The sequence below is a fragment of the Mauremys reevesii genome, linkage group 1 (assembly GCF_016161935.1).
Source record: "Mauremys reevesii isolate NIE-2019 linkage group 1, ASM1616193v1, whole genome shotgun sequence".
Taxonomy (NCBI): Eukaryota; Metazoa; Chordata; order Testudines; family Geoemydidae; genus Mauremys; species Mauremys reevesii.
Window position 1 is genome coordinate 141594306 of NC_052623.1, and position 24738 is coordinate 141619043.

The window sequence follows — 24738 nt, forward strand, 5'->3', positions numbered from 1 at the left end:
CTTCCACTTTGCAAGGTATGTGGCACGAGTGGAGGGTTTCCTGCGTCCCAGCAGGACCTCCCTCACTGGGTCCGAACACTGAAGCTCAAGAGAGTTCAGCCATGGAGATTCCATGCCATGAGGTGGAGGGACTCCAGATTGGGGTGCTGCAGACAGCCGTGGCCCTGTCTGATTAGGGTCGGGCACACAGGAAGCGCCACTGGTCTGTCCACTGAGAGGTTCAACAGCATGGTGAAGCTGTGCTGGCGGGGCCATGCTGGCACTCTGAGGATCAAGGAAGCCCTGTCCTGGCGAGTCTTGAGGAGGACTTTGTGTATGAGAGGGAAGGGTGGAAACACTTGTGTTCTGGACCTCAGGTGGTATCCCTGACACCTGGAGCCACGCACTGCGCCTCATTGTAATGGCGGTGGCTATAGTCCGAGCCGCCAAGTCCGCCAGATCTAACACTGCCTGGAGGTAGGTTCTGGAGACCACCCAGCCCTCCTCAAGGAGCGCGCTAAACTCCTTGTGTGAGTCAGCTGGGAGCAACTCCTGGAACTTTGCCAACGAGCTCCAAGAGTTGAAAGCATAGTAGCTGAGTACTGCTTGCTGGTTGTCCACTCGAAGCTAGAGTTCCCTGGTCGAATAGACTTTTCAGCCGAAAAGATCCAGCTTCTTAGCATCCCGTGACTTAGGCGCGGGACCTGGCTGTCCTTGCCGCTCTTTGTGATTTGCCGCATCAACCACCAGAGTCCCCCATTGGGGGTGGGTGAAAAGGTGCTCGTACCCTTTCTGTGGCACAAAATAGCGTCTTTCCACCCCTTTAGAGGTGGGTGGTATAGAGGCCAGAGTCTGCCAGAGCACCTTAGTGGTGTTTTGGATTGTTCTTATTAGGGGCCAGGCCAGCCTAGAAGGACCCTCTGGGGCCAGGATGTCCACCATCGGGTCAGACTCCTCCATGACCTCCTCTGCCTGGAGATTGAGGTTTAGGGCCACCCTCCTAAGAAAGTCCTGGTGTCCACCGCCGGTAGGGTGGTGGTGGTGCCCGCCACCACCTCGTCTGGTGAGGAGGAGGCCCATGGGACAGGGTCTTCCTGCCCTTCTGGCTCTCTGGAGGCTGGGTCAGGTACCACCGGAGGTGCTCCCCTCTGGAATCTCCTCGTGGCTTCTTGATGGAGGAAAGACCCCATCCGCCGCCGCCGCCTTCTTACGCGGTGCTGCGTGGTAGCACTGGCCTTACGAGTCGAGGAGCGGCGCCGGTGCTCCTTAGAGGAGTCCTTCCTCGGGGCTGGGACATCCCGCACCAACGCCGGGGCACTGCGTACCGATGATGCAAGTGCCACTTCCAGTGCCGGCTGTGGGCAGAGGGCCAACTCCATCAGAAGGAGCTTCAAACGATAGTCCCACTCTCTCTTAGTCCTAGGCCTAAAGCTCCTGTAAATTGGGCACTTATCTGTTTGATGGCCCTCCCCAAGGCACTTGACAGGCAGCGTGTGGATCGCCTGTGGGCATAGGTTTCGCACACCTCTTGCACGCCTTAAACCCCTGCGATCAAGGCATGCCCCCCCAAGTAAGTCCAACTAACTACAAACTACTAAATAACGAACTAACAACCATCTAAAACGAAGAAAAGGGAACCACTAGGTAGGCACTTGCGAATGCAAGAGACTGAGCTGCTCCAATGACCGTCACTGGTGGTAAGAAGGAACTGAGCAGGCGGCAGGTCGGCAGGGACCCATACACACCCCCATAAAGGTGACACTCCAGGGGTCTCCACAGCCGACCCGACAAGTACCACTAGGGGAAAAACCTTCCGACTATTGTGCCCGCAGCGCATGCACACACCTATTAGAATGCACATGAGCAATCACTCAAAGAACCCTAGTGTTCAGACGGTGATGCTGCACTATACTGGAATTGATGACTTAGGAGGATCCCTTCAGGACCATGCTGTGGTATTACAGTGTAATAAGACATCCACTGATATGGAGCATTATTTTATCCTAAGATAAGGTAGTTTTCACTATAAACTAAGGAATGCAATGCAGTATCATTCACTGCACCCCCAGAGAGGTGGCAGTAACCATGTGATAAATTGCATTGCCTCAGGTGCATTCTGTCCACTAACCCCACATCATCGGGATTTTAAACCTCACAGCAACAAATGTGAAATCCCCCCTGCCTGCTCCTAATACCTGAGGATGGGCAGTGTTTCATCTTTGTCTGATTTCCAACAAGCCATTAGAGCTAGTAACAGGTGTTTTCTACCTGAAGAAAGCAAGGAATGGGCTCTTCCCAAAGAGATAAGTAGCACCTGCTTCAGAGCCCAGATAGACTGCAAGACATCACACCTTAAAATCTCAGCACTATGGATGACAACGTTCTTAGGCTGTTTTTAAAGGTTGCTAAAATGTCTTCATTATTGCCTCTCCTGTTGCAGGCCTGATACAAAAAAAAAAAAGTTCCAGTGTTTTAAAGTATTTTTTTTAAAAAATAGATGGCCTATAATGAATAGTTGAAGAGGTAACGTGGTATAAAGATTTTTATGGGCCCTCACTTGGGAAGACGGACACAACTCGTTCAGGGCACAATGCAGTCATCGCAGACTCATCCTGCTAACCTTTATCCCACACTGTCTCTCAAATGGGGCCATGTGCCTACCTACTTAATAAAATAAGGAAACTTTTCCTTAGAATGTCCCGTCCGTTGTGCTTGGGAGGGTGCCTCAGGTAGGTAACAGAAGAGTTAGGAGCAGGCCAAAATGGTAAAGACAGATGCATGATTCATAGATTTTTAAGGCCAGATGTGACAATTAGATCATTGATTCTAGTCTGGCCTCTTCCATAACACAGGCCATAGATTTCCACCAAGTGAGTATTCCATGTCTAGTTGAGCTACAGTCTATCTTTCAAAAGACAACCAATCTTCATGGAATGGCTTCATGTAACACAGATTCCACCATGTCCCTAGGCAGGGCCGGCTTCAGGCACCAGCTTATCAAGCAGGTGCTTGGGGCGGCCACTCCGGAGAGGGGCGGCAGGTCCCTCACTCCCGGTCGGAGCGAAGAACTAACTAACAAGTCAGTTAGTTCTGACTTGCCGCAGAGCGCGATCTCGGATTTTTTTTTTTTGCACTGCTTGGGGTGCAAGCAGGGCCGGCAAAACCCCTGGAGCCGGCCCTGTCCCTAGGTAAAGATTCCACTGGTTAATTACTCTCACTCTTAGCAATTAGGTGCAAAATTTGTTAGCTGTTAGGCTGGGCTGGCAGAGGTGGCAGAACCAGATCCCTGCCAAAAGAGGAGGGTGGAAACATTTGGAATCTTTGTAAAGTGTAGAGGTAGGAAATCAGAGGGAGAGGTTTGGGAAGGTAAAGACACGGGCGCAAGCCATTTTTCTGAGATGGGAGCACCTGGATGTACCTTGGTCAAAGGCTTTTGGCACCAAAAAGCTCGTGACCAGCTAGGTGGGCTAGAGCTGGGACAAATCTACTTCTCAAAGTTTTAAGGATCCAGAAATGGTGAATTGGCCACCAGACAATAAAGCCAGCAAAACAGATTTTTTTACATCCCTAAATTGGACAATAATATTAAAACTATGTAATTTGCCAGTCACAATGTGCTTGACCATTACCCTTTTGACACAAATACTGTGTTACCCTCCCTGCTTTAAGCCAATTACTCTAAAATCAGATCACTTTTGAAATAGCTGCACCTGGTTTTCTCAAACCTGATTTTTCCATTACTTCATGTTTTACTCAGTACCCTTTTTCCCCAGGTTGAATGTAGTCAGACCGTATCACTATGCAAGTTTCCAGTTGTTTTCTTTTAAAACATTAAACTTTCCCTAACTTGGTCACTTCCTGTAGTAAAGAACCACCAAACATGCAGGGCTCTTTTCCAATTATTACACTATTTTCCACACTCGAGTGACATCGTTATATTGACATAAGTTTGTAGTGTACAGCAGGGCTGAGAGAAAGCTCCCACCCCCATGCCTCAAGAGAGAGTGCCTGAACCAAAAGCGCACCAGTCTGTCATGTGCAACAGGCAGAAAGCAATGCCTGAGGCAATCCTGTCGCTCTGTAAGCAGAGCCCTAAAGGTAAGAGCTCAATCGGATGGTGGTGGGAGGGTGGAGGGCTGCAGGGCAGTGTTGGTCAGTTCTAAGAAGGAACCTACATCTTTGAAGTTATGGGAAGTCACAACTTGGCCCAAAGTTTGGATAAACACCCAGGCCAAAGTTTTCTGACCTAGATACTTTAAATTAAGCTCCTAAATCTATACTGGGACTTTCCACAGTGCTGACCATTACCATAACTCTGCTTGCACTGAAGTTAATGACAGTAGTAGGCTCTAGCTGAAGGCTTTTGCAAATGCCATCCTTGGGCACCTGAAACACAGAAACAATTTCCCAGAGGTACTGAGTACATGCCGCTCCTATTGACGTTAGTGAGGGTTGCAGGTGATCAGCTGTTCTGAAAAATTATGCTGCTGCTATGCAGGAGCCCTAGGGCAGATGTAGAAGCCTAACTTTAGGCACCCAAAAGTTGGAAAATTTTGGCCTTGCATTTTTGAATACTCATCTGAAAATAACTCCTGTTTAGCCGCAAGACTGGTCCAGCAGGGGCAACATTAGTGCAGGCTTCCTCCAGTGCCTTGCCCACATGCCTGAGCCTCTAGAGCGAAGGTGACCGGATGTCCTGATTTTATAGGGACAGTCCCGATATTTGGGGCTTTTTCTTATATAGGCTCCTATTATCCCCCATCCCATCCCGATTTTTCACACTTGCTGTCTGGTGACTCTATCTAGAACTGAAAGAGCAGTGCAGTGTTTATTCAGTCCTTGCCCTCACTTCTGAGACAGCAAACATAGGTGCTCCTTGTCACAGTGATTATGTGCATTTTTTTCCTGCCACTGTAGCTAGAAAAGAAAAAAATGGTAGAAGTGGGTATGTGCAGGCTTTCAGCTATACCATTTTTTTCTTTTCAGCTCAAAGGATGTGCTATTCCTTCCCTCTTTGTGCTGAATTTCCCCTCCCCCATACACGTCTTTGATAATGTTGAGTTAGGGGGCAGAGAGATTCATTTACATGCAGGGATGAAAAGCTTCATGCCAGCTTTTGACCAGATGGTGGCAGTATACAGCCTTCCATACAAGCACTGAAAACTGCAGTAGCAGGAGCTATATTTGCAATAAAACCTACCCTGTGCCTCAAAGGACAAACTTTTCCTTAAACTTTGACTCAGTGCAGGATTTCTTATCTAGTGCAGTTGTGGAGTTGCAGAGCAGTAGGGCCCTGGGGTTTACAAATGTACTTCAGAAAGAGATGGGACAATTACAGTTCAGCATAATAAATCAACTGTCACCAGTATGGATAATCTAGATAATACTGGGAATTGGAATCTATGGTGGTAGGATTGCTGGAAAAATAATTAATGTGTGTGATGAAATATCTAAAGTATTTTTAAAACTTTCTCCACCTATAAGCATCATAATGGCCATTGACACTGCCTAAGAAAAACTCATTATTTGATTATCTTAGGGCTTGGCTACACTTGAAAGTTGCAGCGCTGGTGGAGGCTTTCCAGCACTGCAATTAGTAACCGTCCACACCTGCAAGGCACATCCAGCGTTGCAACTCCCTGGCTGCAGCGCTGGCTGTACACCTGGTCTGGTTGGGGTGTAATGATTGCAGCGCTGGTGATCCAGCGCTGCTCGTCAAGTGTGGACACACACCAGCGCTGTTATTGGCCTCCAGGGTATTAGCAGATATCCCAGAATGCTTTTATAAATTACTCTCTTTGTTTTGTTATGCAGCCTCTCTTTGTTTTGTTGTGAACTCGGAGCTCCGTTGATCCCAGAGCTGCTTATCTAAACACAGCTCCTGTTTGCTGTGGTCAATCTGTACCTGGCTGTGAACAATCAAATGAGATAATGAGGCAGGCAGGGAGTGAGTGTTTGCTTGACAGAGAAACAGTGGGCAGTCCGTTGGATGCAGGCTGTTTGCAATTAAGAGTTAAGACTAAGGGATCAGGAACATTTTCTGAGTTTTCAAGGCAGGAAGCTAACACACAGTGTTGGCTCCAAAAATCCACTCTCTCGCTCTCCCCCCGCTCCCTGTCACACTAAACGACCCTCCACCCCCCTCTTTTGAAAAGCACGTTGCTGCCACTTGAACGCTGGGATAGCTGCCCATAATGCAACACTCCCAACAGCGCTGCAAATGTGGCCATACACCAGCGCTGTCCCTACACAGCTGCACGACCAGCGCTGTAACTCCCAGCGCTGCAACTTTCAAGTGTAGCCAAGCCCTTCAAGTGATTTTGTTTACTTTTTAAAATTGGAGAATCTCTAAGCCTCCCAAAATGATACATATTTTGTGCCCATTTTACAGATAATTGTCCACCCACCTCAGATAACCTAAGTAATTTGACCAAGGACTACTCAATGCTAAAGTATCAGACTAAATATCGCTGCATGATCCTTATTACAACAGAAACATCTACAGTGAAGGACCCAGATGTGCTAGACTGTGTGAAAGCCTGCTTTACAGGGCTGGAAGACTACAATCAAGTCTGTTGAAGAACAGGAGACCATTCCACTGCAGGTATTCATTTCAAATCCTAGTGTCCTTAATGCTGCATAGCCCTTGAGCAGTTCAAATTGTTATTTTTCATTCACCAGCTAAATTATGTTCCCTTCACTAAGAACTATGAAAGCTGGAAGGGATGACCTTGGAAATTTATCTTAAGGAGCCTTTTAACTTTTTTTTTTTTCCCAGCAGTGAGCCTATATCTTCCTTATTGTTTAGTGCTTTAAACATCGTTGAAATGTAGATACCTGGTTTAGTTTATTAGGACAGGTCCACATATGCTTCAGTTATGGCTATGCTGCAGTATCTTATGCTAAAACTACATAGGCGCTAGGGCAATCAGACTTACAGAGAAAATGAAAAATAAAATACCTCTTCCACAACATCAACCTTTGTCTTTTTAATATAATGAACTTTAATCCCTTGACAGATTAATGAAAATGGACAGACAGAGCCTAACATTTATTTAGACATGTACAGATGTAGAGAGAGTCCTTCCAGATACGGCAGTTTATCATATGCATGGTTACAAGCCAAGCAATTCTTTGCATACTTAAGCCTTTCGTGGAATGCTAAATTCCAGTGGTTTATTCTGAAGAGTGTTTTCACTTTTTCCCAATACCATTACCTTTCCAGCTGGTTGCCAGCATCATGTTTAACAATTACTTTCTCCAGTGGCCTTAGAAAAGTAAGATACCTAGTCTAGCATTCCCATTTCTTAGTAGAGTTGTCCTTTCATAAGTTTCCTAAAAATATTTTAGATTGGATATGGACATGACAATCAAACAGATTTGAGGTGAGTTTTCAATAGTATAAGGCAAGCAAAACCAGCCAGTGCAAATCCAGAAGCAAATAATAATAGCAGCTCCCGGACTATGGGCCATGGAGCACTTGCTGGAAGTCCCAAGAGAGCTGGGGGTGGGGGGAAGACGACACATGATGCTGTCTCTGCTCCTTGTTGCTGGCTGTTAAGTTGTAGTACACCTGGAAAACACGCACAAAGCTACTGGCAAATCCCTCCTCAAAACTCTCCTCTGCCATGAAGCCTACAAAAACCTTGACAAAGTTTAGGCTGTTGGTCAGCATGGTAGGCGGTAGTCAGGGCACAGCACTGTATCACTGTTTACTTGTATTCATCTGTCTATGTCCATCTATCGGTCTCCTGACTTACACTTCAAGTGCAATCCCCTTGGGGAAGGGACCATCTTTTTGTTCTGTGTTCATACAGTGCGTAGCATGAGGTCCTGGTCTCAGTGGCGTAGCAGGTTCCAATATCAGGGGGAGCAAACACATGAAAAAAGGTGCCACCCGACATATCAAATTACACCTCTACCTCGATATAACGCAACCCGATATGACACGAATTCAGATATAGCGGGGCAAAGCAGTGCTCCGGGGGGCTGCGCACGCACCCGGGGGACAGCCCCTCATCTCTCCTGAGTGGGCTGCTCTGCAATCTGTGGCCCCTGGAAGCAGGCAGCACACAGGAGCGGGGGTGTGTGTGTGTGTGCCCAGTCCCCCGCATAAGAAAGAGACAATCGGACAGAGGTGGGCAGGGTCTGTTGGGGGTTCGCATGGGGAAAGGGGGTGGGGGGCTGTACTGGGAGACTCTCCAATGCAGCACCTAGCCACGCTGGCTCTGTGCATCATGAGGCCACTCGGGAAAAGGAGGCAGCGAGAGAGGCCGAGGAGGAGGTGCCCTTCCCCTCCCAGCTGGGTCTGTGAGTCTCTGATCTCACAGAGTCTCAGCGCTGCAAGCACCCAGCCCCAGATACTGGGCTGCAGTGCAAGCTAGAGGGGCTGTTACAGAGAAGTCAGGACCAGTCAGAGCACTTCCCATGTCATCATGAAAACTCACTCCTGGAAAGCTGGGTGAGGTAATATGGGGGCGGGTAATATATATCAAGGTGGGTGAGGTAATATCTTTTATTGGACCAGCTTCTGTTGGTGAGAGAGAGAGACAAGCTTTTGAGCTTTCACAGAAGCTTCTTCAGGAAGAAGAAAGAACTCCATGAAAGCTCCAAAGCTTGTCTGTCTCTCTCTCTCTCTTTCACTCACTAACAAAAGTTGCTCCAATAAAAGATATTGCCTCACTCACCTTGTGGCTCTAATTTCCTGGGAACACCAGGGCTACACCAACCCAGCATACAAAAATGCAAGATTCACATGAACAGCACAGAGTGACCACCATCACACCAGGACACTATTTTCACGATTCATCTTAGCATAATGTCATCATCACACCGAGGCAGTAGCACTATCACCACAAGCACACTGGGATCCACACAGCAGGATAGTAGTGTCAGTTTAGCTCTCAGTCTCTGAGTCCATCCCCACTAAACTAAGTTCAAAGTTTCAGCTAAACACAAGGGCACCTGCAAATAGCTGTACTAACAGCAGGATCTACACTTGCACAATAGGAGGAGTTGCATGTCAGGGCACTAATTCCCAATCCCAGTGCAAGGCAATATGGGATACAGGCACCAGGTCCTTAGAACCAGCATTTATACTCACAGGAGAGTGGGATGAAATTAGAGAAGTTATAGAAGGCAACTCCCAAGAAACAAGGCATTGACCAAATGGCTGGGTGGATGTTAAACAACCATCACCAGCCATTGTGTGCAGCAAGTGAATGACGATTAGTAACTTAATGACCACCATCACCAGATAATTACTCAACCCTGGGACTCAGCAATGCCTCCCCCTCCTCCCAACATGATCACAAGCCCTTTTAGGGTATGGCTACACTTGAGAGTTGCCGCGCTGGGAGTTACAGCGCTGGTCGTACAGCTGTGCAGGGACAGTGCTGGTGTGTGGCCACACTCACAGCTACCAGCGCTGCAGTGTGGCCACATTTGCAGCGCTGTTGGGAGTGATGCATTATGGGCAGCTATCCCAGCGTTCAAGTGGCAGCAATGTACTTTTCAAAAGACGGGGGTGGGGTGGAATGTAGTGTGACAGGGAACAGAGGAGAGAGAGAGAGAGAGAGAGTATGGATTTTTGGAGCCAACACTGTGTATCAGCTCCCTGACTTGCAAAATCAGAAACTTTTTCCGACCCCTTACTCTTTAACTGCAAAAGCCTGCAGACCAGATAAGCAGCTGCCGACTCCCTTTCTCGCTGCTGGTCAAGCAAAAAGCAAACACTCAACCCCTGTGAATCATGCAGGGAGGGGGATATCTCATTTGATTGTTCACAGATTGATCACAGCAAACAGGAGCAGTGTTTGTTTTTTTAGATAAGCAGCTCCCGGAGCCCCGTTCACAACAAAACAAAGAGAGGCTGCATAACAAAACAAAGGGAATAATTTAGTTAAAAGCATTCTGGGATATCTCCTAATACCCTGGAGGCCAATAACAGCGCTGGTGTGGCCACACTTTACGACCAGTGCTGCAGAACCAGCACTGCAATGCTTATTCCCCAAGCAGACCCAGGTGTACGGCCAGCGCTGCAGCCAGGGAGTTGCAGTGCTGGATGTGCCCTGCAGGTGTGGACAGTTACTAATTGCAGCGCTGGAAAGCCTCCACCAGCGCTGCAACTCTCAAGTGTAGCCATACCCTCAGGGCTTGGCTACACTTACAAATTTGCAGCGCTGCAGCAGGGTGTGAAAACACACCCTCTCCAGCGCTGCAAATTGCGGCGCTGCAAAGCTTCAGTGTGGTCAAAGCCCCAGCACTGGGAGCGCGGCTCCCAGCACTGTACGTTATTCCCCACACGGAGGTGGAGTACGGACAGCGCTGGGAGAGCTTTCTCCTAGCGCTGGCGCTTTGACTACACTTAGCGCTTCAAAGCGCTGCCGCGGCAGCGCTTTGAAGTGTAAGTGTAGCCAAAGCCTTAGTCTATAAGGTGCCACAGGACTCTTTGCTGCTTTTACAGATCCAGACTAACATGGCTACCCCTCTGATACCTTAGGAGACAATTCAGGTTTTCCCTGATAGGAGAGGGAAAATCAGGCTACTTCTCTCTGCCCCCCCCCACATGGTGCCTGGACTTGTGTTTGCCAGAGCACATGGACTAAACTAAACACATACTACAACAGCAGATAGTTCGTTCCAGCCTTCCCTTGGGACACAATTCCATCCACACCCCCAAGGCAGAGATTGTACTGCTATGAAGATTTCCCCTGATAGTCTCAGTTTTCCTCTCCTACTCCCCCCACCCCATCCCTTCCCCACTGCCTCTTCCCTTCCACCCCTCACCCCCTAAGAGGCAGTCACCCAGATGCCAGGGAGGGGGAACCAAGCACACTACATGGCCACTGTCTCTGAGAGGCAGGCGTCTCTGCCTGGGCAGGGAGGGCAAGCAGGGACACCACACCCCATAGGAGACCAAGAGATGCGCCTCCCCAGCCCCCAATGCCTGTCCTGGTCTAGCTGCCTGGGTGCAGGGGATATTTTTGGAGATGCCTCTGGCTGAGCCCTCTGCCCCCCACCATGCAGACGGCCATCCCATCAGCAGCCAGGTGCTGGCTCTCACAGCCACCTGGGGGGTTTCCAGTCCCCCCCCCAGCCACCCTCACCACAAGAAAGGCCCACTTTGAAATACACTTACCAGCTGCTGCTACTGGCTGCCTTTAGTTGGGTGAGAGGTTAGGAGCTGCTGCTGCAGAGCCAGAGAAAGCACACCTGCCACAGTGCCACAAGAAGCAGGTAGGAGAAGGAGATGGGGTGTCTCAGCTGCTCAGCCCCTTGCTCCAGGAGCAGTTCCCCTCGCTGATTGGCTGGTGGCCAAAAACCAGCGAAACAGCAAGCACTCACACTGTCCTAGCTAGCTACCCTACTGCCCCTGCCCCCACCGAACAGCTGATGGCTCGTGGGCCCCCACGGGCCCCATAAACAGTTGACTGGTGGGTGGGTGCCCCTGCCCCCTATAGGGGCATGACCCGACCGACCCCCTTCTTCCCCAAGGCCCCAGCCTCTCCTCGTCCCCAGGAGCCCAGCTTGCTGGAGCTCGGTTCTTTCCCCCTCCCCTCCCTGCCTCGTCCATTAGTTGTCTGTCTCCCTCCTGCTGAGAGACAGCTAATCGGCGAGGCAGGGAGGGGGCAGAGTTTATGCAGCACACTAGGGGAAGCCGGCAAAGCCTGCCTGCAGGAGCCCAGCTTGCTGGAGCTCAGTTCTTCCCCTTCCCTCCGCGCCATCAGCTGTCTCTCTCCTGCTGGGGGAGACAGCTGATCGGCGGGGGCGGGGTATGCAGCATGCTGGGGGAAGCGGGGCAGGCCAAGCTTCAGAGCAGAGCATGGGCCCTGCCCCTGGCGCCATGGTAACCCCGCCTAAGGCGCTGCTTTTTTGAAAATGTGCTGAGGGGAAGCAGCTTCTTCCCCTGCACCCCACTAGCTATGCTACAAGGGCCCCTAGGTGCTACAGTAATATAAATAAGTTAAAATTAGGGCTGTCGATTAATCGCAGTTAACTCACGCGATTAACTAAAAAAATTAATCATGATTTTTCGCAGTTTTAATCACACTGTTAAACAGAATATCAATTGAAATGTATTAAATATTTTGGATATTTTTCTACATTTTCATATATATTGTATTCTGTGTTGTAATTGAAATCAAAGTGTATATTATTTATTACAAATATTTGCACTGTAAAAATGATAAACTAAAGGAATAGTATTTTTCAATTCACCTCATACAAGTACTGTAGTGCAATCTCTTTATTGTGAAAGTGCAACTTACAATGTAGATTTTTTTTGTTACATAACTGCACTCAAAAACAAAACAATGTAAAACTTCAGAGCCTACAAGTCCACTCAGTCCTACTTCTTGTTCAGCCAATTGCTACGACAAACAAGTTTGTTTACATTTACAGGAGATAATGCTGCCCTTTTCTTATTTACGTTGCCTGAAAGTGAGAATAGGCATTTGCATGGCACTTCTGTAGCCAGCATTGGAAGATATTTACATGCCAGATATGCTAAACATTCGTATGCCCCCTTCACGCTTTGGCCACCATTACAGAGGTCATGCTTCCATGCTGATGACGCTCGTTAAAAAAAATTGCATTAATTAAATTTGTGATTGAACTCCTTGGGGGAGAATTGTATGTCCCCTGCTCTGTTTTATTCGCCTTCTGACATATATTTCATGTTATAGCAGTCTCGGATGATGACCCAGCACATGTTGTTCATTTTAAGAACACATTTCACATTTCGCAAAGAAGGTACCAATGTGAGATTTCTAAGGATAGCTACAGCACTCAACCCAAGGTTTAAGAATCTGAAGTGCTTTCCAAAATCTGAGAAGGCCAAGGTGTGGAGCATGCTTTCAGAAGTCTTAAAAGAGCAACACTCCGATGCCGAAACTACAGAACACAAACCACCAAAAAAGAAAATCAACCTTCTGCTGGTGACACTGGACTCAGATAATGAAAATGAACATACGTTGGTCCGCTTCGGATTGTTATTGAGCAGAACCCGTCATGGGCATGAACGCATGTCCCCTGGAATGGTGGTTGTAGCATGAAGGGACATATCAATCTTTAGCGCATCTGGCACATAAATATCTTGTGACCATGATATTGCCATGAGAATGCTTGTTCTCACTTGTGGGTAATATTGTGAATCAGAAGTGGACAGCATTATCTCCTGCAAATGAAACAAACTTGTTTGTCTGAGCGATTGGCTGAACAAGAAGTAGGACTGAGTGGACTTGCAGCCTCTAAAATTTTACATTGTTTAATTTTTGAATGCAGGATTTATTTATTTTTTACATAATTCTACATTTTTAAGTTCAACTTTCATGATAAAGAGATTGCACAACACTTGTATTAGGTGAACTGAAAAATACTATTTCTTTTGTTATTTACAGTGCAAATATTTGTAATAAAAATAAATATAAAGTGATTACTGTACACTTTGTATTCTGTGTTATAACTGAAATCAATATATATGAAAATGTAGAAAACATCCAAAATATTTAAATAAATGGCATTCTATTATTAACAGTGTGATTAATCGCGATTAATGTTTTTAATCACTTGACAGCCCTAGTTAAAACTATATTGAATGCTTTCCTTAAATTACTTCTGCATGTACAAAATGTCTATAGTTAGCACAAGGATGTTATTTGATTATGCAAAGTGGGTTGGGTGGCCTGGGAGAATGTGAATGACAAAAACTATTCAGATGCAGTCCACCCTATGAAAGCATTTAAGAACCCCGCAACCAAGTCATCCCACACCCAAAATAAAGAACACACAAATAATCCCCTGGTAAATGGGCCAACATCTGTAGGTTCTTACTCAAGCCTCCATCATACCTTTGCAGGAATCACCCAGATAATGTGATTCCTAATCTTACATAAGATTACTGGAATTATTTTAAGGAGCCTTCAGGCATGAATTTTGAATGTCCCATGCACCAATCTCAGCTCCAGCAAGATTAGCATGCATCCAGGGAGCTTTTGTTTATAAATAATGGGGGGGGGGGGGGGAGGGAAGCAGTGTTTTTTAATGTCATGAGCATTCAAGGTGATATTCCTGAGCAAATATATCCTTCTCCCATTAATAAATAATTAAGTGCCCTTACTAAAAACAACCCACCTCCCCACTGTATTCATCCAAATCACAGTTTATATAATGTGCTGCTGAGTTTTGGTCTATTCCAGCAACGTACTGTAATAGTTTAGTTATTTGTAATTAACGTGTTGCAGTTGTAACCACGTCAATCACAACGATTGAGGAGCCTTGTCTTAGATAACTCTTTCATTTCTGTTAAACCACATCATTATTCTGCCACAAGAGTTACAAGACTAGTTAGAGATGCTATTCTAAAAAAAATAATAAGAGCATTAATAAACTTAATGTCAAGGGGTTAATTTTTAATTTTAGGTTAAATAAATATTTACAGAGTCCTATATAAAACTTATATTGCTGCCTTATAACAGCAAGAGGAACTAGAAAAGAAAGAATTATAGGAACGATCAGTCACAAAACCATGCTAGCAGCAGAGAACACATTCCATGTATACTCCTCCTTTTTGCATGTAATCAATATATTTTGAGAGACTGAATTCGAACCACCTCTTGATTATTTTAGCTGGATCCCAACTTCTGTAGTTTTCCTGTCCATGTTTTGCTTTGAAGTTGCTATTCACTTGATTAAGTTACTTCCAAATTGCAAGCTGATTGTTCAGTGCTGGCATCAGAACAATAGACTTCTGTGTAACAGCATTACTGTGTAACGGTAATAAAATCTGAAGTACATTAATTTGTAATTGAGGTCTATGTTAGTTGATATTAAAACATTTGACTTAAATACTTCGGTCTTTGCTTAGACACAGGACACAAGTATGGGCAGTGTGTATTGGAAGAACAATGAGCCAGATTCAGAAGTGATGAACACCCACAATTTCAACAGAAGGCCTTGGGAGCACTGGTGATCAAATTGAGCCCCGTCAGAATACATACCAAATGCAAGCCTTTTGCATTTAATAGATCCCTGTGGAAACCATAGCCACAATTAAATCCATGTCCTGTCACTTGAAACTTAAAGGCTAGAATCTGGTTTAATTTATGTATGCAGTCTGTCTGTATGTTTTTTAACTGCATTTTTAAGCATAGCCCAGATTCCAGTATATATTTATATATAAGATGAAACACAAGCATAAATCCAAAGGATTCTTATACAATGAACTTGGTGTACCAGTTATGAACCAGATTCTATCAAGGCAGCCATTAAACTGAAAGGAAAATATTCTACTCTACACTTCTCAACATTCAAGATTTTGAAAAGAAAAAAATATATATAAATAGTGCCTGATCATACAAGAGGTTCGTAGGGGTCTCCTGTCCCTTTCAAATTAATGGATATTTGTGTGGAAATTTTGTGAATCATACGAGCAGCAAGATACTGTATACATCACAAATCTTTCAAAAACACAGATCCATCTAAGTTCATATATTAATTGCTTTTGATAAGCAGATGTTGCAAGGTTATATTCCTGTAATAAAAAAACTTTACATCAGAAGTTTACATGAACTGCCAAGTTCTGCAAAATGCTGGATAATATAGCAAACTATGATGTCTGCACAAACTTTAGCTGAAGCAGGAGTATATCTACAATGTCAAACAAAATGGACAATTATAACACTGAAATTTTTTTTTAAATTATTTTAGATAAGAACATCCAGTTGAAAATAAACAATTAAAAATATATTCTGTTACACGGCTTGGATCTCATGCTATAATACAATGTGAAACTCTAGTACTATGACATTCTAGCTTTTCATGTGCACATATGTGCACACAAACTTTGTACAAATATTATACCACTGCCATGGAGTATATGAAAAAGAGGCTACAACCTCATTGTTCTATGTGGATGTTGTAGAAAACAGACAACATAAACATCTTAATTTTATTTATACCAACAATTTGGACAATGCAATAATATAGTTTCAGACCAAATTACTTCCAATGCAATTTTATGAGTGTTGTTTCTCATTCACATTAAAAAGTCAGCATAATGCTTAACATATTGATGAAGTGTGGCATAAGCAATATATATCCAATATACTAGATATTTCTCCATCATTGTTTTGCCCTTTTCTAGATATAAAGCAGGCATGTGTGTGCTGTTCATCTAAACACACATGTGGACAAAGGATATGTAAAGTAAACCAAACCACATAACCCTTAGTGTCAAATGTTTTGTGATAGCAGAACAAAACAATCCTCAAAGACAAATGAACTTCTAAATTAAAATTGTGTTGCAGTTATTTAAATGACTACTTGGAAATCTGAGAACTACAAAATATGATTTTGCAGTATTTCTGCTAAAACCTGAGGAATATTAAACTAGCAATAAGCAAGGCATTTTCAAACAAGAAATTTGTAAAAAATACACATTTTTTACTAGAAGCTTTCATATATAAAAAGACAATAAGAAATATAATAAAACCTATCCTTTTAGGACTACATCTTCCCTAGTAAATAGTTCTTTATTCTCACTTGCACTACATACAGTACATTCGATTTCCTACACAGAAAATGTACATTTCTTGTCCCTGATGTATATTTTATTGGCAGTGATAGCAAGCTGTTTTATCATCAACACTCACTTCTGTAGCTTATATAAACAGCACCAAGTTTTATGCAAAATAAGAATATTAGTATGAGTACCACTTCTTCATGACAAGTGAAATATTTAAATTAAAGAAGTAAAAAAACAAGAAACATCAGAACCAAAATGCGTATTTCCAGAAACCATACCAGAATAAATGGCTCAGAGCTAAGTAATGAGTAACTGGGAGTTTTGCATAGTACAGGGCACTCTCCTGTATGAATCCACCCATCCATTGATTGTTCCTTACCCCCCAGGAATGGAAAGCAAAGTGGACAGGTGCTAATGAATATAGAAGTACACAAAAAATTTACTGGTAAAAAAAAATTGAACTGTACAGTTTCTCATTATCTCTGTCACAGTGCAAAGTATATTTTAAACACATTTTTAAAAAACTGAATACATATGTACAGTATATATGTATGTACCACACTCGCACACACATATATATACACATAAGCATGAATACAAATATCCATGCCAAGTTCAGCAAAAAGATGGAATGTTTAAAATGCGGGTCTTCTGTTCCACAGAAATTTGGAAGTCTGTTCACCCCAGAACAGTTGGCTGTTTAAAATGGCCAAGAAAATGCCCCCTTGCATAAATTGACAACATACTGTACATTTGTCCTCATAATTCACCAGAGAACTGTTAACCACACTTTATAAAAGCTTATAATTGTATTAAAAACACACAACTCAAACAATTCATATGGCTATTCCCTTTATGGAAATCTGTATAGCATAATTTAGATGAATATTACTTTTCTGGAGCACCAGACAAAGCGTATTCACTAAAGAGATGAAGTCTACTGTTGCTTCTTTAAAATTTTCTTATAATGTAAAGTTTTACAGCCACCCCTGTAAAAGTTATCAAACACCTGATTCTGTTTTTCTCCTTTGGGATTAAGCTGTTTTGGTTCTGAATGTGAATGTGTCAATTGAAGTCTGTAGCAGAGAATGGATTTCTCAGCACTCTGTGTGAAGTTAGTACTCATGAAAGCATTGCTTTTTAAAAAACACACAGCAATTGGCTTTTTGTGTTACGTTTCTAAAACAGTTTAGAATACTAGGATGTAACAGTCCTTTTCACTTGAGAGGAAACTTTGCAAACTGAAGACAGTTTATAATGACAAAATATTCTTAAATAAAGAACATTTCTGTGAACCTGAGAATTAAGTCTGATATGAATACGTACATTACTGTGTCTCCACCGGCTAGTACTTTCCTTGTTTAAGTCTTTCAATATGGTAGCATAGCTTTAATGCTGGCCCCAACTTCAGTCCCATATATTTCATTATCATATCGCTCCTTAGTAACAGTAGTGCCTTTCCATCAATTTCCTACAGAAGGAATAAATACAACACACAACTGCTTTAACAGGTTACATGGTAAAATCAAAAAGTACATTGTATTAGTTTATACCATAGTAAAACTTTATGTAGAGTATATAAAACAGTAATTTACTATAATTTAATACCTCTGATGGCTATTAAAACCAAACTGATTTTTATTTAAATATTTATTTTAGTGTTTTCTAAGGCACCTTTTGATAGGCACTTGAGAGAATGCACAAGTCAATAATAAAAGGAATGGGAGAAAACCAGATACTGTAACCAAAACAAAGGTAACTGGCCCAAGAGGAAAATCCGGAAAGGAAGAGCTGCTAAAGAAGAGAGGCCTCTCTAGTCAAAGATGAAATGACCCAAACACTGAGGCCTTGCACTGAACCTTGAAAACAGCTGTAGAGAGACTCTGGTATGCATGCAAACACCCACCCCCACACTCCCACACAGAGGAAGGGAGTTATACATCATCTAGGTCTGTGACACAAGACAGATTGTCCAGCCTAAACCAGATGGAATATTAGGATCAAGAGCAAGGACAACTGAACAGATTTCCACTGCCTTGAAAGAAGCTGTTGAAGTTGGACAGGCCTAAGTTATTAAAAGCTCTACATAGTATTGGCAATTCAGCAAATATTTCCCTAAAATTGCATACTGAAACCACTTTTTTTAAAAAAAATAAAATAGGCTGAAAAATACTATGAAATTTGATCCCTATTCCAAAAATGTCCAGAAAAACCAAGAAGAGGAGGTGGTTTTGGTTTTTTACATCTATCGATCTATATTTCAGTATCTTGAAGTTTCCTTTGGAACTAGTTTCCTCCAAACTTAAATGAATTTTTGTTACGAACTGGTGCAGAGTGAATGCGAAATGTTACCATTTTACACCCATTTTGCCCAGGTGTAAAGGAATACATAAGGCAGTAAAGACTCTAGCTCGTTGGGTCCACAATAAAAAAAAAAAAGCCATACACTTCTTGGTGGGGACACTGCCATTTTGAGATGACAGTAGTTCTCTATTAGGCAGCCCATCATGTAATCCACACAGTAAAAGGAAAATGAGGCAGAATGAAAGGAGTATACAGGGACCGACATGCACAGTTAGAGCTACTAACTTTTGACCTTCCTAAATATATCATCTAGCTAGTTCTAGTGAAGATGTGCACCATCTTGGCTAGATCAAACCAGGTAAATGCTTTTCATCTTTCTTCTCTCTCCTAATAAAACTGTGTTGTCTAAATGCATTTGACTGTTAATATTAAGGATCAGCTATCCTGGGATATCAGAAAAGCTCTATCCTGGGGAGGGAGCATACCATATATACTCATTCATTAGCCCGTTCGTTTATAAGCTGACCCCCCAAAACGGATAGGTAAAAATAGCAAAAACTGTATGACCCTTTCAAAAGCCGACCTTATATTTCAGGGGTTGGAAAACTTTGGCTCCTGGCCTGTCAGGGTAAGCCACTGGGGGGTCGGGACATTTTGTTTACTTGGAGAGTCTGCAGGCATGGAGCCCCTCAGCTCCCTGTGGCCGCAGTTCGCCATTCCCAGCCAATGGGAACTACGGGAAATGGCGCACCACTTCCCGCAGTTCCCATTGGCTGAGAACGATGAACCACAGCCACAGGGAGCTGAAGGGCTCCATGCCTGCAAGCGCTCCAGGTAAACACAACTACAATGTATTAGATCAGGGATCAGCAATCTTTGGCACGCGGCCCACCAGGGTAAGCACCCTGGCGGGCCGGGCCAGTTTGTATACCTGCCACGTCCGCAGGTTTGGCCGATCGTGGCTCCCACTGGCTGCAGTTTGCTGCTCCAGGCTAATGGGGGTGGCAGGGAGCGGCAGCCAGCACATCCTGTGGCCTGCACCGCTTCCCGCCACCCCCATTGGCCTGGAACAGTGAACCGCGGCCAGTGGGAGCCGCAAGTGGCCGAACCTGCGGATGCGGCAGGTATACAAACTGGCCCGGCCCAATAGGGTGCTTACTCTGGCAGGCCGCGTGCCAAAAGTTGCCGATCCCTGTATTAGATATTCAATTCAATGATTCCATAGACTTAAAAATCATCAAATTTTGGTGTAGAGCTGTTAATAAGCCAACCCCCGCTCTTTGATGTGTCACTTTTTTACCAAAAATATTCAGCTTATGAATGAGTATATACGATATGTGGTGTCTAAGTGGCCCCAGGTGTCCAAAGTCATGAATGAAGATCCCTCTGAAAAAGGTGGTTACTGGGAGATCCTTCTAGATGTGTGGTTCCTATCTGTATTCCATTGTTACACATGCACACTACGCGCCCGGAGCTGGAGAATTTGAAAGTACTGTCCCTTGGTCTGTGCATGTGCCCTGGCTCATCTCCAACTGAGGGGAAAAAGGGAAAGGCAGACTCGCCGCCTCTCCAGTTCCTTCTCTATTACCGCGAATCAGATAAGATCCAAAGCAGAGGGGCAGGAGGGCGAGAAGTGGAATACAGATAGGGACTGTAAATCTCAAAGAAACTCCAGTTGCAAGTGATCAGACTTTGTCAGTGTCCACAGATCCCAGGGTTTGGTAGGAGCCAGGAATGATGGTACCAACAGAACACAGTCTGGTACTGATGGAGCCCAGAGTTTATGGGCTTTCTTGTTGTGCTTCTGGCACTTAGTATGCCCTAACTCCTCACGGGCCGAGCTGGTAAGCTTGCTTACGGCAGAGTCAGACTTCTCTGAAGTGGACTTTGAGAAGCCTAGGTTTCATGTTTATGAGAGTGCTTCTTGGCTGTCCCACACCAGAGTCAGACTTTGCAGTAGGAGGCATGCTCCTTGCTGAGTCAGGCCAATGTATGGGGGCATTCCCTGGCCTGGATCTGATTGGGGTCTCATGGCTTTCTCCATGAAGTATTTGTGCAGACGAACTTCCCACCCTTCTTGGGTATGGCTGGGAAATGATCAGCAAGTACTGCACCTTGCCGCCATGTTAGCTTCCCCAAGGCAGTGCAGGTAGTGCTGGTGGTCATCACTGATCAAGAAGGATCATGGGCAGGAAGCACACAGTTTGAAGCCTGGAGTCCTGGACATAGTCCGGTACTTGAATGAGGTACCAGGGAGGGGGTCCCCCCAGGAGACTAATCTAATGCTAAACAGTAAAAACTATTAAAACTGTCAAACTATTTGCAAACTAGATGATTCTTATTTTGTAGGCTGAAGACAAAGCTGCAGACTCTAAAGGTTCTGACTCAAACTGTGCAGCAGTGAGAAGGAACTGGAGAGGCGTTTGGTCTGCCTGCCCTTTATCCTCTCGGTCAGAGACATGAGGTGAGCCAGGGAACATGTGCAGACCAGCAGACAATACTTTCTAATTCTCCAGCGATGGGTACACGAGTAACTCACAGTGGAACAGAATAGGGACCATCACTCAAAGAAGAAGCTACAGTTACTATCTCTAGAAATACCGTGGATGGAAGTCCTTGTGGCCCTCAGATGATGGGACACCAGGGAACACCGTACTCATTGTATAGCTAGTAAGGCTGGGTCTATACTTAGAAATTAGGCTGACAAAGCTATGGTCCTCAAGGAGTGTGAACAATTCATACTCTTGAGCTAGCGTGACTTCTCGTGCCAAACTGGGCAGGACAGTTCAGGAATGCAGAATGCAAGTCCTGGTCCTGGGCAGAATGACTCCAGGACAGCATTTGTCCCGGATTCCCTGCGGTGCTGCTCCACACCTGCCTAAGGCTCAGGAACAGCGCCAGCCTCTTTCCAGTGGGAGGGCCCATGTGGACCTTGACCCCCTCGCCACGAGGCCACGCCCCCTGCTTCTTCTCTCCCCCAAGGCCCTGGCCCTGGCCAGGCCAGAAGCTGGAGACAGGCAGGAGTAAGAGCTGTCCAGGGAGCCCAGACCTATCACCTGCCCTGGGTGCCTGACAGCAGCCCCTAGCCTAAGGGCAGGCAAACTTTTTGGCCTGAGGGCCACATCGGGTTTCAGAAATCGTATGGAGGGCCAAGTTAGGGGAGGCTGTGTCCCTGCCCCCTGGGCATGCTGCCATGGGCAAGTGGAGGGTCTGGGGCTCCCTGGGTGGCTCTTACTACTGACCAGCTCTGGCTTTTGGCCTGGCCAGGGGCAGGGCTTCGGTGGAGAGAGGAGCAGAGTGTGGAAGCTCAGGAGAAAAGTAGGAGAAGGGTGCTGGGCCTTGGGGAGGAAGAGGAGGAGCAAGGGGCAGGGCAGGCCCATAGAGGGGAGCAGGGCTCCTGCATACGTCCTGCTTTTGCCTTTTGAGCGCCATAGCTGTGCAGACCTAACCCCTGGTGTAGACACAGATAGACTGACAGAAGAATGTTTCCGTCAAACTTGCTACCATCACTCAGGAAAGTGGAATTCCTACAGCAATGGACAAACCCATTCTCTCACTGCAGGAAGCACCTACACTACTACACTACAGCAGCATAGCTATGGCAACGTAGCTGTACCACGGTAGCACAAGTACTGTAAACATGGCCTAAGCAACAGTTGTTTAGAGCATTCTAACAAATTCACTGCATAGAGCAAGTAAATGGCGCCCAGGCTTAGCAAAGCTGGATGATGCTTTCTAGAGAAAGAAAATCATCTCTCATGAATTTATATGTGGGTAGCATCTGTTCCACCTTTCATTTCAAATGCAACAACAGCAGGGAAACTCACAAAAACTTCCTGCGCAGATCAGTAATGTGCTCAAGTCTAGCAGAATAGAAATAGAAAATATCATACATGTCTCCTGAAGAGTTCTGCATGGGGTGCTAATGCCTGAGGATCAGCTTCTTTCACAAATCGCATTACTTCATCTATTGACCAGGTAGAAGGATCCTTATTTGGTACTCGTGAGGGTTCCCTTTTTAGTGCACTGAGATCAGGACCTGTTGTAGAACTTGCAGCTTAAATGTAAAACATTGGCAAAGGGAGAAATGTTGTAAGTGTCAATGTAGTAAAAACGCATCCTTGCAGACTCAAGTGAATGGAAAAATAGGACATTGTTAGTGTCCTGTATTTGTAGCTGTCCTCTCTCTTCTACCAGTGTATCAACCTGGCTAAGATCACTCAAATTCGTTTACAATTTATTAAAATGAAAAATATTTGATTTTCCTTCTAAAAAGTCACCAAGATGTTCTATTTGGGTCACAGCATGAATTTGCATTCAGATGACTTCTACAACTGCAGATACACACAATGGCATAAGTGTTAGCACTATGGATCAGTTTGAGACATTTGGTTCCTAGCTCCCAAGACACCAGCAGCTGGGAATGCTGTGCAGGAATGCAGTGCTCCCTGAGGGAAGGGAACCCCTGGCTGCAAATTTCAGTGACCCTTCATCCAACTTGGCAGCAGTACTTGAGAAGCTGAAGAAGGAGCTGTAACCAGCACTGCCCAACCAGGCAGGCTGCAGGGTCTTTGATAGCTAGCAGAGTAAAAAATCATATGCAGGATTTCTCTGCCTTGTACAGTATTAGAGTTAACAAGCTTAAACTCTGTATTCTGAAATCACATTAGATGGTCTGACATGTTTGGCAAAGTCTGACTCCTTATGTGAAGTCTTGGATGTCAAAACACTTTGCTTCATAATTCATAACCCACTGACTTTGCATACTACTAAAAAGTAGGTTAGCAAAGCACATATTTTAAAAGGTTAAGTGTATGCCATACCTTCAATCCTCCTCTGCATTCGATTCCTACTGACTTCATAGTAACTGCTGTTCCCAGCAGCGCTTGATGACAGCCTGTGTAGGATTGGGGCTGAGTTTGAAGCAGCAGTCACTGGCTGAAGGGAATTCCTGTAATATGCTGCACTCCCTGAGATACGATATTCAGTGGAATTTCGGCGGGTTGGGCTTGAAGGATTTACTGAATTGAGTGCGGAATCCATAGAGTCCTCAGAAAATCGGTGTTCTTTGGGAGTGCCATTTTCTTCAGTTGGCAATGTTTCTGCTACACAATATGAGTAATACAAATACTGATCTGTTCAACATGTTAGATTTTTGTAACCTTGTTATTTAATTCCATGCTACTTATTTTTAACACTAACTACAATTTTAAGCCTGTCAACAAGCCATAAAGCAAGCACCAAATACAACTAGCACCATTCTCCTTCTCTTATTAAGTAAAAGTAGTCAGTAGGAAGTTCCTAAAATACATTTAAAGTTACATCTGTAAAAAAAAGAAACTGATTATTGTAGACTTTGATGAGAGCTTGATGGTTACTTTGGATCATATAAAATATATGAATTTTCAATATTTAATTTCGCTGTCATTTCATTCTATACAAAACAAAACTATATTATCAACAAAGGGGGAGAGTTGATTCTCTAAGAATTATCTGAAGGTAATATCAATATATTTGCAGTTATAGGCATACACATCATCACCAAGGAAGCATATCCACGGTTTAAACATTTTTTCTAAAGTGCAGCCATTAAGCCTGTGTTATGTTTATCCTGTAAGAGATTTTTAATATGAATAAAAGATAAACCTACTGTGTAATATTTAATTTGCCTAGTCTAAACAAAAAGAGAACCATCAACTTCTAATTATAAACAAGTGTGCAATTGTGTATCTATAGATCATACTATCTTCAGATACAATGGCCCTCTTTATGAAGTCAATAGACTGCAAACAGTTGCCACAATTATTTCCTGTATTGAGGAAAATCCTGGTATTTCAGATACTGCTGTGTTGATTATTAAGAAATACTGACCACTGTACTCCACTTACATGCAGGCAATTCTTCTCTGGATATGAAAATATAAATGAAAC

At 44.4% G+C, this 24738-nt stretch overlaps 1 protein-coding gene across 15 annotated transcripts in view; it reads right to left on the reverse strand.

Moving 5' to 3' along the window:
• SCML2 (Scm polycomb group protein like 2) overlaps window positions 1-24738 on the reverse strand; it is a 188776-nt gene that overhangs the window by 32373 nt on the left and 131665 nt on the right. For 10 of the 15 annotated variants that reach the window (XM_039490044.1, XM_039489961.1, XM_039490029.1 and 7 more), the window contains 3 exons: window positions 23632-23913; window positions 22702-22865; window positions 15575-17975 (listed from right to left, as the gene is read on the reverse strand). In XM_039490044.1, coding sequence (XP_039345978.1) covers window positions 17850-17975; window positions 22702-22865; window positions 23632-23913 — 572 coding nt within the window. In that variant the 3' untranslated portion in view covers window positions 15575-17849. Of the gene's footprint in view, window positions 1-7380; window positions 7553-14428; window positions 14745-15574; window positions 17976-22701; window positions 22866-23631; window positions 23914-24738 lie in introns of those variants that run through there. The other 5 variants (XM_039489989.1, XM_039489982.1, XM_039489972.1 and 2 more) reach the window with 4 other exon arrangements.